At 46.9% G+C, this 14,105-nt stretch overlaps 1 protein-coding gene across 11 annotated transcripts in view; it reads right to left on the reverse strand.

Moving 5' to 3' along the window:
• Nucleotides 1–4,523: 4,523 nt before the first annotated feature.
• Nucleotides 4,524–14,105, reverse strand: part of MAP2K4 (mitogen-activated protein kinase kinase 4) — a 175,269-nt gene continuing 165,687 nt past the window's right edge. For 5 of the 11 annotated variants that reach the window (XM_074971916.1, XM_074971923.1, XM_074971917.1 and 2 more), the window contains 2 exons: nt 10,433–10,478; nt 4,525–7,770 (listed from right to left, as the gene is read on the reverse strand). In XM_074971916.1, coding sequence (XP_074828017.1) covers nt 7,657–7,770; nt 10,433–10,478 — 160 coding nt within the window. In that variant the 3' untranslated portion in view covers nt 4,525–7,656. Of the gene's footprint in view, nt 7,771–10,432; nt 10,479–14,105 lie in introns of all 11 variants that reach the window. The other 6 variants (XM_074971919.1, XM_074971921.1, XM_074971924.1 and 3 more) reach the window with 2 other exon arrangements.

The following is a 14,105-nucleotide window of genomic DNA, read 5'->3' on the forward strand; positions in this document are numbered from 1 at the left end:
GCAAAATGTTAATTCAGTCTTCAGTGGCTTTTGCATGAGCCTACTGTCAATTGCTGTAGATAGCCCAATCACTGTAACCTGTAAACTAGTGCTTAAGTAACAACTCCTTTGAAGCTTTACCCCCACCATGCTCTGATTAGCAGGCTGGCTGTTAACCATTAGGGAAGGAGAGGGGCATCCAATTGGGAAAAATGAAACAAAGAGTTTGGGAGGTGGGTGGTGTTAAAAGCCTCAGCCCTGAAGCTGTGAGGAAGTCGGAAGGAAGCAGTGACTGCTGTGGAGACAGTGTTCCTCCTCTCTCTGATGTTGGAGTATCAGGGGTAAATTGGGCCTACCTAAATCTGGAGGGAAATCTAAAGTTAGGTAGGTAATATCATAGAATAGCAGGGTTGGAAGGGACCTTAGGAGGTCATCTAGCCTCTAACCCCCTGCTCAAAGCAGGACCAATCCCCAATTTTTGTCCCAGATCCATTTTGGCCCCCACAAGGATTGAACTCACAACCCTGGGTTTAGCAGGCCAACCCTCAAACCACTGAGCTATCCCTCTCCCTGTATGGGTGTGTAGGCCTTTTGTCATTTGAAATCCTTTCTCTGTTTGCTATGTTGCTGTGGATAAATAAATAATACTTTGTTTTCCCAGGCCCGAAGAAGAGCTCGATAGCTTGTCTCTCTCACCAACAGAAGTTGGTCCCGTAAAATACTTTACCTCACCCACCTCGTCTCTCTAATATCCTGGGACCAACACAGTTACAACACTGTATACAACTTTGTTTTAAAGAGATAGTTCAGAGTCACTGATTTTTTCCTACTGGTCACAGCTCCCAAAAGGAAGTCTAGAGTAGGCACCAAATTCAGTTGGACCTGCTGAGGAACCATGGTTATAAACGGAGGTATTGTAACCTGGAGATCCCAGCCTCAAAGTTGGATGAATTGCAGGATTCCATGCTGAGAGAAGTACAGGAGCAGAGCATGCCATTTAAATAGACATCCTTTTAGCTGATTGAGGACTCAAAGTACTGCTCTCCCTAAACATGACAACTGGTCAAAAACCTAGGCAGCTATAAACAAATAAATAAATGTTATAGATAACACATGGGGAAAAAAGGAGAGGTTGATCATTAAAATAAATTAGCAACTCAGAATGGTAGAAAATTTATACTGGAAGCAAATGGACTCAAGGAGAAATCTATGGCCAGCAGAGTTAAAGACAATAAGAGGGAGTCTTTTTAAGTATTTTAGGAACAAAAAAGAATCCTAACAATTGTACTGATCGGTTACTAGCCAGAAATGGTAGACTTGTCAATGATGCAGCAAAGGCAGACATGTTCAGTAACTATTTTAGTTCTCTATTTGGGAAAAAAGCCAAATGATGTAGTCATATCATATGATGATACAATATTTTCCACCCCAGTTTTAAAATTGCTGGCCGAGTAGCTCTCTGGACCGTTAATGTGGATTTTCAACAACTCTCGAAACACTGGGGAAAATACAGAGGGCTGGAAGAAAGCTAATGTTGTGACAATACAATAAAAAAGGCTAAATGGGTGTTAGGATATAGATATTCAGGTCTGTCTGTAAAGGCCTATACTCTAAGAATTTAGGTGTATTCTTATCACTTGGCTAGTTATAGAGGTATAAAAGAAAGAATCAAAATCACTGTCTGCCAGTGTAAGGTCCTTCTCTTACTGTGACAGTCTGAGGCCCTGTTCTTAGGCTAAGGCCTTTGGCTAAGCAGCAGAGGCAGCCATAAGCTGGGAAGCAACCGGTCACGTCCTCACATTCCAACCTAATCACATTGAAATAAGGTGCTATTGGGCTGTTAGGGACTATCAGGACAGGACTGTATTCCTATCACCTCCAGAGAAAGGGAAGTGCCTAGAAAATGTAAAAGGAAACTTAGTTTGATAGCATCCTATCTGGCAAGAACTCACTTATCAATAGCTGGGATGTGAAATCCTCACTTCTGTATAGTTCCCACTTTGCTATTGTTTGTCTGTATAACCTCTGTCTGATTCTGTGATTGTTCCTGTCTGCTGTATAATTAATTTTCCTGGGTGTAAACTAATTAAGGTGGTGGGATATAATTGGGTACATAATCATGTTACAATATGTTAGGATTGGTTAGTTAAATTTCAGGAACATGATTGGTTAAGGTATAGCAAAGCAGAACTCAAGTTTTACTATAATGTCTGCAGTCCATCAGGAAGTAGGGGGGTGGGGGTGGGCATGCGGGTGGGGGAAATGGGAACAGGGAATGGGGGTAAGGAAATTGGAATCATGTTTTGCTAAAAGGGGAAATGGGAACAGGGAATGGGGCTGGGGAAATTGGAATCATGTTTGGCTAAGGGCAGGAATGGGAACAGGGACACAGGTGTAAGGCTCTGTGGTGTCAGAGCTGGGAAGGAAGATACTAAGGAAGGAAACTGGAATCATGCTTGCTGGAAGTTCACCCCAATAAACATCGAATTGTTTGCACCTTTGGACTTCGGGTATTGTTGCTCTCTGTTCATGGGAGAAGGACCAGGGAAGTGAGTGGGTGAAGGAATAAGCCCCCTAACAATGGGATGCCTCAGGTCAGGCCTGTCAGCCTGAAAACAATCCTGTACAAAATAACGGAATAGTTGACATGGGACTTGATTAATTAAGAATTAAAGGGGTGGGGGTAATAGAATTAATGCCAATCAACATGGCTTTTATTGAAAATAGAACTTGTCATATGAACAGAGATGAGAAAAGCAGCATATTCCTGGGCTGCATCCATAGAATAAGACAGCAGAAACACCAGCGGCACCTTAGGGGCCAGAACACTCACTGCTGTGTGTGTGTGAGGGATGGACCATGCAATTTGGGGTATTGGAAAGAGCTCGAATTGGTAGTTGCAGACACACCCACCAACGGTATGAAGAAGAGAGCTATTGAGGGGAGAATGAGGTTAATCTTCATCAGAAAAGAAAGGGAAGGGTGGAGGCGCATATAGTTCAGAGGGATGCAGAGTACCCAGATGTTACTTGCTGATGTGCTCCAGTACCAAGAGCACAGCGGAGAGCAGGTCCTGAAGCAAAGGGCTGCCTAGCAGAACTCTGGAGCAAAAAGGAGAGGCTGCAATTGTGAGCAATCAGGAAAGGGCCCAGCACTGCTGGCAAAACACGACAGGGGACCAGGATCCCTCTGAGCCACATGGCTGCCTGCCTCCCACAAGGTTAACATGGAGTGATGCAGATGAACTCCCCAGATACCATTGAACCTGGGCCTTTACTGCACCAGTTGCTGCATGGACAGGCACTCATCCCACTCCTTGCATGAGGCAAAACTTCACTGTATGGAGCCTGCTATTTCTGCAGCCCGATGTCACTAACTTCCCGATGACCCCCCCCGAGTCCCAGCTGTTCCTGCAGTGCTATATAAAGGGTGCTCGAAGACAGAGCAGCAGCAGTGTGGTTGCCAATAATAGCCAGGGTGACTGAGTGAAAACACAGATCACACCCATGTGGTGAGTTTAATGAAAGGCAGGGTAGGAAGACCTCAATCTGTGACGGGGAGAAGAGAATGGAAAAGAAGCAAGTCTGCTTCTGCAAAGGGAATCATGGAGCGGGGCTGGCAACTCAGCACTGGGCAGAAGCCAACAATCATATTTACAGCTAAAATCACTGCCATGAAACAATGGACCATGTAAATCAGCTGTAATTCCAGTGCAGTGGAGTTACACCAGTGTAAACAACTATGTGTGATCAGAATTGGCCCCCTTATATGGACTGGCGTCTACTATTATGTTGGAAGATGCGAATGGCTCAGATTAGGGTCTTAGATCATTAGACAAACACATGCGGTTACTGCCAATGGATGTGCTATGCACCCTTCATTATGGCTACATAGAAGGAGCCATTAAGCGTCTTTTAACGCCCAAGGCCCTGGGCCACATGTCAAGGCCTGAGCAAGAATTAATCCAAGGAGAAAAAGAGGGGTTTTCCTGACTGGTTGCAAATGCAGGGGCTAAAGGAATGTTGGACAAACTGTGTGTGAGAGGGAAAGCCAGGAGACATCGAGCAGACACCGAGAAACAAGCAGAGCTTCTGGGTCATGGAACACGCTGGAAAGGCAGCTGGGGATGTCTAAGCAAGGAAACTGCCTATTGTTTGTTCCTACAGCATTCAGGGAAACAGGACTTTACATACATTCCTTGTACAGGATTGCACCAAAGAATAGACCTGACTCATATTACCAACCTCTGCTCCAAACAGAAAGAACCTGGCAAGGCCCCAAATATTGGCTAATTGCTTGGTCCAAAGGGGCAACAATACTTTAGTGGTGATCTACAGCAAAGGCCTGACCCTCTGTCGTCCTGGGAAAGGCATGCAGTGCCTTAAGACAGCAAAATGGTTTGTGGGGCAGCAAATAGGGACAACTGTGTGGTTTGCTCCCCCAAAACCTTAGAGCAACAGCTGACAGCACACAGCAACTACCAGACCAGCCGAGCCCCTGCCGCCGCAGTAGGTGAAGGAAGAGAGAGCAGGGGAGCCCTTGGAGACTTGATTTTTATTTGACAACAGATTTAGAAACAAAGGCTGCATCGTATATGGGTCAATGTCCCCAGAATACAGCTGCATGAAGGGGATAGAGATTGTGTATTTCAATAGCGTTTACTGGATCTCCCCCACTGTGTGTCTGACCTTATAAAATAAAAATAACAAGGTCACAGTCCCATCCTAGTTTTATTACAACTGTCCTGCAGGCAAAAGGATAGAACTCTCACACAGGCACTCCGATTCCATGTATAATATCTTAAATGGAGGAGGAAGTCAAACCAGAATATAGGAGAAAATATTCTGGAGCTCTTTGAAGCAATTTACGTTACCAAGCTCCATTGTACAGACAACAAGGCAACACCCCTGGACATCAGCTTCGTGATCATTTTTATACATTTGTCTATGGTACAAGAAAAATAACCAGCGCTCACAATGTACAGTTCTTACACTATTTTCACAGCTTCTGAACACTATACACCTTTTTTTTTTAAAAAAATAAAGATACATTGTAATAAATGCTGCACCCTTAATAGTTTATAACAACCTGTGATTAACATCCTAGATTTGCCTTTCTGTACAGCCATCCATGCCACAGCACATTTTGAACCTGGCTTTGACACTGGGAATTCAAAGCATCTAATCTCCATTTCCCATTGGCTGAATGGAAACTTGACGATACTGCTAAGGATGGTGGGATGGGGTTGGGGAAGGGAGCAGGGCGACACGTGCTTGCAGGGGATGGCTACGGATACTGCAATTTGCCAAGTGAACAGGTGGAAATTTCCCAGTGTGAGGGTCCAGGGGGAAATTTGTTACCATAGTGATGCCAGGACAGGATTAGATGACAGCATGTTTTGCTCTCTTGATATTTTGCATGGCTAATACTTTCAAGTTAGTCTTATCTGATTAATTGAAGGTGTAGGGAACCAATTCATTGATTAAGAGAATTTGGTTTTGTCTGCCAGCATAGAGGGGCAAAGCTTTCACCCCTGCATGATGTTCTGGCCACACATGACAGACAGGGGCTTCAGGAATACAATACACAATGGACCTGAGCCTGTGAGGGGCTCAGAACCCTGATTTCCTATAGACTTCAGTAGAAGTTGAAGACACTCAGTGCCCTAGAGAAGCAGGCCCAACATGTCTGGATGTGAACACTTGGCAGTATCAGAAAGCAATTGCTCAGGACAGCTAACTTGGGCAAGCTAGGAACAGAGCCATGCCTCAAGGCCACACAAGAAGACATCACTGAAGAATCTGGAGAAGTGCTGTGAGTGAAGGGCAATAGTATAGTGCTCCTGTTTGGTTACAGACTTTGCTTTGTCCTTTCTCAGCTGAGAATACATGGAGGGCATAGGGGTTGGGTGCTGTTTTCCAGCTGTCTTGTCATAGCCTCTGTGTTTGGTAGAGCTAGTTGAAAAGTGGGGAAACATTCCACAAGAATTCCAGCAATGCGGCAGCTTTTCCCATTATGTTTCTAACCCTCCAAGTTTTGTTTTCCAAATTTTCCAAGAACCATTTATGAGAATGGAACATTCTGATTTTGAGAAAACCCCACTAAGTGGCTAGGCCAACCAATTGAAAAACCACAAAATGAAAACTGGGAACTCTTTTCCAGGCCCAGCCACACGCACTAGTTTGTCATTTGCAATCTAACCATTTCTGAAAAATGTAACATTTTGAAAAAATCAAAATGTTTTCATGAAATTTGTCATTTTTAAAAAAGAGACCAAATTTCAAAAATGCTGACCAGCTCTAGAGTTTAACGGTTGGCCAGAACAGCACATCTTGGATGCTAAAAGGCCAATCTGATTTCCAGGGTACCCAGACCTTCAGTGTGCACTGAACAATTCAAGTGCAATTCGGACCTGAATACAATAATTAGGGCCACTCAGAATCACAGAAGAGGTTGAACTTACACACACACAAAAAAATGAATGAAATATCAGACAAACTAAACAGAGTATATTATTTGCAGCAGTATGCATAGCCACAGCCAAGTTGGAGGAGAAGGGCTCTCAATCCTAGTCCTGGATACAGGTGGCTGGAGGCAAAGCCATAGAGATTTGGTCTTGTGACAGATACTAGACTGATAAGGAGTGCCTTGTGGTCTGTGAAAAGGTGCTAGATTATGGTTTTGGAACAGGAGAGGAATTATAAATATTTACTGAATAATCACAAGATTGATTAAATTGTGGCTTATCAAAAACAGTTGTAGAGTCTATACACTGCACTTTTTGGAGTAAAAGCAAAGCCAGCTAGTGAGCATCGTGCAGCTATAAATCAGGTCACAAGCGGGTTAAATTCAATTGAGTAGTTTAATAATTTTTCAGGTCAAAGGTCTTATCTTAGCAGGTAACAATGTACAGGACACCTAGTTATAATGAAGAGTGGCTGGCTTGGTAAAGGAGAGAAGAATACATTATGTCTCATCTCTGAATATTTTAATGTTAGCATCTTTCAATGCAACATATTTTTGGTAAAGACATATTCACTATATTTAACATGATCTCTCTTTAACAGGGAGTTCAGCTGAGCACTGTCCCCAGAAAATACACTACGACTGTAAAGCAACAGAATTTCATAACAGTAAATCTATTGCACTTTGTGAAGAATAAAATCCTCCTTTGCCTTTCCAACTCCAGGAGGCAACGCATCTCGTTGGTTATGCAAGTTCTTCCTCCTCCAGGCAAAGTCTCATTATGTTCAGACAAACAACGCCTAACTTTTTTATTATTATTATTATTATTACTTGAAACAATAATTGGAAGAGTTTGAGAGAAAAATCTTTCCAGTAGCCGCTGAGAAGTCTCCAAGTTTTGAGTCTAGAAATGAATTTTAGGTGCTATCCAATCACGGTCAACAAATAAATGTACTTATTTCCACATTTCATGAATATGTCCACAAAAGAGCAAGACGAGGTCTCTCTTTGACCAACACTAACACTGTGTGATCAGGTATTACAGGGATGCACTTTATATGTGACAATAGTATACAGACAGGATGGAAATAACACCAATATTATTGCACATGGTGTCTGGGCGAGCATTAAAAACACTGCAATATGTGATGAAAATTCTTTACAGCTTGTTTTCTCTCAGCCCTTTATCTAGAGTTGGATGAAGCAGCAGTGTCAATCAACATACATCGGAGAGCTGGGAGTTGTTGGCATCTGATCCAGGATTTTGCAGACGTAGCATGCCACATCCACTGTGCGCTCTTCGTACATCAGAATGAAGGGATGTTTCTGGAAGCCAAAAAGGGAACAATAAAGTTAGTTTCACTTTTGTGACATAAAATTGAGGCCCCAGTAGAAACTGGTACAGCACAGGGATTCACCTGCTCCCAGATACAGTGGGGGCTGGGTGGTTACATCGTAGGACTCCAGGTACAACCTGCTCTGATGGCATTTAAAGGAAGGGAACTCCATTTCTTAAACTGACAATATAATGAATTACAATATGTTTCCGGGGTAACTTACAATGGGATGTTGCCAGGGGTTGGGAAATTCTGCCTCAGAAGTAGTGAAGTGGGAATAATAACAACAATAATAATAATACAGTAGAATCTCAGAGTTCCCAATCCCTCAGGAACGGAGGTTCTTCATAACTCTGAACAAAACGTTACAGTTCTTTTAAAAATTTACAACTGAACATTGACTTAATACAGCTTTGGAACTTAACTTTACTATGCAGAAGAAAAATGCTGCTTTTAACCATCTTAATTTAAGTGAAACAAGCACAGAAAGTTTCCTTACCTTGTCAAATCTTTCTTTTTCCAACTTTCCCTTTATCTTTTTAGCAGTTTACATTGAACACAGTACTGTACTGTTTGCTTTTTTTTTTTTTTTTTTTTTTGGGTCTCTGCTGCTGCCTGATTGCGTACTTCCAGATCCAAATGGGATGTGTGGTTGACTGGTCAGTTCATAAATCTGGTGTTCGTAACTCTGAGGTTCTACTGTAGTACCTAGTCCTTGTATCTCCATATGATCTCAAAATGCTTTATGAAAAAGGTCAATATTAGTTCCACTTTACAGATGGGGAAACTGAGGCACAGAACAGGGACGTGACTTGCCCAAGGTCACCCAACAGACCAGCAGCAGAGCTGGGAATAGAACCCAGATCTCCCGAGTCCCAGTCCAGTGCTCTATCCAGAAGGCCACACTGACTACAGCCAACACAGCATTGCAGGGGGACCAGTGACTAACAAGGTGATGAGACTGAGAGTTCTGTGGGAAGGGATGATCTGTACTGATTGGGGTCTCCATCAGTCCCTGTGCTCCTCACCCTCCCGGACCCTAGACTGCTCAGCAGCCCTGGGCAGACCAAGGAGTGACACAGATGACACAGTCACATGAAACTGGCGAGGGAATTCCAGAAAAATGTAATTAGCCAAATGGGACTGGGACCAGGGCACCATCCCCACCTCCTGAGAACCTGCATGGGATCCTTAGTGACTTCCTACGCCAGACTTGCCATCTGGAGATGGAGTTTCCAGCAGCTACTGTCCCAACACTCTGCTGGGCAGGACTTCAGGAATGGTGGCTTGGCACTGGCTCAGCCACCGACTGAGTCATCTGCAGCCCTTTCTGCAGCAACCTGTGCTTCCTTTGCGGGAGAGAACTGTCTGCTCTCCAATTACCTCAGGGAGAAGAATCCACTTGTAGCAGCTGTGGTTTGGTTTGCTGTGCACACATCCCCAAATCATGGTACAGCCATGTTAAGAGAACCTGGAGTTTTAGCAGGTTCCCCAACATGAATGTTAACTGTGGAGCAGAGAAGACTTTAGCTAACAACACTTTCCTCGGGCCCTCCCACAGTGTGCAGCCTTGTGACTGCACTGTCCTTGTGGCAGAGCCTGAGGGCTGCAGAGCACTGAACGCACTGCGGCTATTTGATCCCTGACAGTGTCTCCCAGCCAGGACCTGAGCCTGCTGAGCTCCGAGATCTGAGGACCACAGGCCAGGGTGGTATTTGGGGGGCACATTTCTGTTTGAACCCCTGTACAGTGCCGTGTTAATTTGGTCTAACCTGAGTTCAGTTAGCTGATTTGCTATAATATGATCATTTGCAGAGTGTTGACACCACTAACCTGAAAGGGGGTGCTGGTTTGCTCCTTACACTCCTATTATTTGTTCCACCCCTGGAGAAACTATGTGGCAAATGTTGACTATCGCCCAGGATTTAAAAGTGAGTGGACATTTACATAAGTTTCATTGAACAAAAGTTTCACCATCTCCAGCTCCTCTGTGTGCATCAATGAACTCCCTAGGACTGGCAGGTTAGTGAACTGCTGCTGCACAGCCACCAGGGGGAGCACAAGCCATTTTCCAGGGGACTTTTTAACTTGGCACTTAAGTGGATTTATTTATGGATTTATTCAGAATTTAGGCCCTGATTCACCAAGGTATGTAAGCATGAGCCTAGCAGGAAGACCTCTCACTGACTTCAATTACAATTGGCTAAAGTTAGGCATGTGCTTAAATACCTTTCTGAGCCAGGGCCTTGGGATCCACGCTCCTTTACGGAAAAGCTGTCACTCTGGCAGTGCCCGGGGTGCAGGGGATTTTTTGCCACAGGATGCCAAGTCCTGGGTGGACATGCCACCTGGAAGCCATCTTGTGCTTCAAACGTGAGAGGAGGAAATCCCTGTAGCTGCTCGTGGAGCTCTACGCCTATTTCATGCAGCTCCTTGGGCAGCACAGTTTTCCACGCAGAAGGAAGGATAATGGCATTGAAGGAGATAGCTCCCTGCAGGTCTACAGCCCACACTATACCGGTCACACGAGAAAACATCACTTTCATACATAAACATGCAGCCTTGATCCCACTGTTTGATATCAGGCAATAGAGAACAGTTGCAATCATTCCCTCCCTTCAGCCCGCCCACTCAAACACCTCAACACTTACCAGAAGCTCTTTATACTTTGGCCTTTTGGATTCGTCCTTTGTAAGGCTAATAAATCAGAAAAAGGATTAGGAAAAGGCAGATTTGTAAACACATTCCAAAGAGATTAAACATTAGCTGTGTATGGCACATGAAACTGAACCCATTGCATAGATCCGGGGCCCATGACCCGGCTAGCTATGCTGATAGCCCCACTCACCACCAGACTATTGTCCAGAGTCTAAGAATTTGGCTCTTGGAATATGCCCCTACGCTTAAACTCGCCTCATTTCCACAGTGGGGGAAGCACGTTGTCAGGGCTTGTCCACACTTAAAGCACTGCACCAGTGCAGCTGTGCCACTGTAGCGCTTAGTGAAGACGCTACCTACACCAACAAGAGAGCTTCTCCTGTCAGTGTGGTTAATCCACCTCCCCAAGAGGTGGGAGCTACGTTGATGAGAGAAGCAACATAGTGCTGTCTACACCAGGGATTCGGTCAGTATAACGACTCCACACCCCTGAGCGACGTAGTTATACCAACGTACGTTTACTGTGTAGACCAGGGCTAAGTGAGCTGTTAATCCCAGGGTGAAATCAGGGCAGCTCTGCCACAACCCCCACTGGACTCACTGTAGGGAGACACTCAGGCTCCTATTGCAGAGGCGTATCCCAGACACACAAACACGAGGTCAGTGACCTGCTCCAGTCACCCACACAAGGCGGTTCCATGGATCCTGCAGGCTGGGAGGGTCAGTATGTGCATAGAGCCAGAGCCTCAGCAGCTAGTCAGAGGACAATGAACCCTGCACTTGCTAGGGAACACAGCCTTGTTACACTTTATATCAACTACACCCTCCCCGTCCTCCAGACTAGGGCTCTGGGCAGCTCCAGAGGCTGACGATTGGGTAAAGACCTTTTAACTGGGCCAGGGGTGCCAATGTGGCCCAAAGTTATTGCTCTCCAAGAGCCATTTGGAGGCTGACCAGTGAACTCGACACAGTTCCTAGATCACCAGGGTCCATCTCCCAGACCCCAGCACACTGAAGGACTGACTGCTCAGAGCTATCACCTTGCCAATTGGGGCAGGGGTGGGACACAATTGCAGGAAGCAGCATCTGGTGTCCCTGGGAAGGCTGGGTGTGCTTGTGGACAAGCAGAGGCCAGGGCTGTAAGGTCACTGTGCGAGGTTGTAGTCAAAGCACAAGAAGAACATAGGCAGTGACTAACCAGGCCAGATCAGAAAGACAAACCAACTGTGGGTTCTCAGCTCTGCACAGAGCATTTTGCCCCTCCTGCGTGTGTGCCTTGTCACTGTGTGCTACAGCCCACTCAGCACCACGAGGCTCTGTCCCCGGCCGGGTGCACTCTTCAGAGGTGCCCTGCAGTCACTATTTTATTTTACAATTAAATTTCTTTGGTTTAAAAAAAAAAATAAACACACAAGTGAAGAGAGGAAGGACGAAGGCCTCACAGAAAGGAGGCACATGTCCTAGGGTGGAGGGGGAAGTGTTTGATGCATTTTGGGCCAGATCCACTCCTCCAGCCTGTGTACCCAGGCTGGGCACAGGCGATGGCATGGGAAGCTGCACGGGCTGTGATGCTGCACAGGCTCCTGTAGCTCTGATGTGCTCCCTCCCAAGGGGAGCAGCAGTGTGTTAGTACCGCTGATTATTTGTGCCCGGCCCCATCAGCTGCACACACCACATCGGAGGAGACAGCCCTGCCCAAAGGCTTAGGGACATAAGAACAGCCATACTGGGTCAGGCCAATGGTCCCTCCAGTATCCTGTCTTCTGACAGTGGCCAATGCCAGGTGCTTCAGAGGGAATGAACAGAACAGGGAAATTTATCGAATGATCCATCCTGTGTCATCCAGTCCCAGCTTCTGGCAGTCAGAGGTTTAGGGACACCCAGAGCATGGGGTTGCGTCCCTGATCATCTTAGCTAATAGCCACTGATCGATCTATCCTCCATGAACTTGCGTCTCCTGTCCCCCTCCTCCACCATCCTGGAACCCCAGTCAGACAGATCATTATGGCTGGCCCACAGCATCCTCCCTCCAACACAGGGTCGGAAGAAGTATCCACCATGCTCCTTGAAATCCCCAGTTGCACCTGACCCTACTGATTGATTCACCCGGTACACCTTCTGCCACAGCCTCCTGTCCCCCCAATCTCCTATGCCTGAAAGAGAGACGCTGCAGCCATTGGAAGCCGCAGGGTTTGTGGGGAGGGACACCCTGCCTCCTATTCAAGCTGCTCCTGATGCTGTCTCCCAGGCTGGCGGGAAGGAGAGGGAGCCAAGGGGCACAGGAGCAGATCCTCTAATGTCACCATGGCTTGCTTCCCCCATCCCCATTTGCCCCTGCCTGCTGGCACCCAGGGAGACACTGCACAGCTGGGCTCCAAGCTGCACAAGAGGTGTCTGCCAGCTCCACTGCCAGGGGACCTTCCAGGGCCAGGGATGCCGGGGCAGAATTTGCCCATGTGCATGATGTGAGAATGCAACGTGCAGAGCCCCTGCGCCATATCCAGAGCCCCAATCAGCTGGGCACCAGAGCCATTTCTTCAGGAGGCATATTGGGCAGGCCACCTAGGGCACCATTCTTAACCCACACACGCTCAAAGTGCTGGAAAGATGCCACTAAGCCCTGCAAAGAGACACTACAGAGCAACAGCACCAAACACTCACCCTGCCACAGTGAGGGCAAATGGGGCCTGCAGAGATGTGTCAGAAAAAAGAGCTGCCAAATCCATAACCCCTTGCCCAGGAGTTCCTGCTCCATCGCTAGCTGGGAGGGGCTGCAACCAAACCCCAGTCTGTACACGCAGAGTGTCCACCAGGACCATGCTGGGAGCACCAGGGTCACCTCACTGGCAGAGAGGATCTGAGAGAACAGACATCCCACCCCACAGGGACCCTCCAATCACCAACAACTGAAAACACCACAGTCATGCAAGGGACCAGCAGGTGGCAGCAAAATCCTCAACAAAGCTCAGCAATTCCCACAACAAAGCACGGGAGTGAGTCTGGGAGGGAAACTCAACAAGACCAGGGGCCTGAAGACAAAGCTCTGGGGGCAAAGAGGAGGGAAGACCCCCACGGGGAACTGTCTACACTAGTCTTTTGGGCCTGAGTTAATGGATTGTTTAAAGGCTGCTGTGGACACTCCCCCGTGCATTTCTTCTTTGCCCTAAGGTGGTAAATGCAGCAACACAGACAGTGTCCCCTTATGCAGCATAGCCGAGGTCAGAAGGGATTTTCTTTTGGGTTGCCTGAGGTTTGCTATGAACCCGGAGCCCTAGCAGAGCACCAGCCTGCAATGTCAGCCCACAGAACAGGACTCACAGGGAGAGCCAGGGAGCCTCACCTGGACCCTCTAGAGCAGGTGACCAGCACTGGTCAGAGCAGGACAAATGACTGTGTTAAGGACATAGAGACAGCTAGTGCACGCCACACAGGCTGTGGCGGGGGCTGCAGTCACCCTGCAATAGTTCCCCTGCTCATAGAGCTGTGCTTCTCGAGCCCTTGCCTCTCTCTCCTGTGTGTCCCGCTGCAGGTAGCCGGTTGTAACCATGTGGAGGGCCCAACCGAAGCAAGAGGGGATGTCGGTGCGGTGGGATTTATGCAGCTGGGAGAGCGTGGGGTGCATGTGTTCAACTGCCAGCTCCTTTGGCATGGGGAGGGAGAATGAGG

The sequence above is a fragment of the Natator depressus genome, chromosome 14 (assembly GCF_965152275.1).
Source record: "Natator depressus isolate rNatDep1 chromosome 14, rNatDep2.hap1, whole genome shotgun sequence".
Taxonomy (NCBI): Eukaryota; Metazoa; Chordata; order Testudines; family Cheloniidae; genus Natator; species Natator depressus.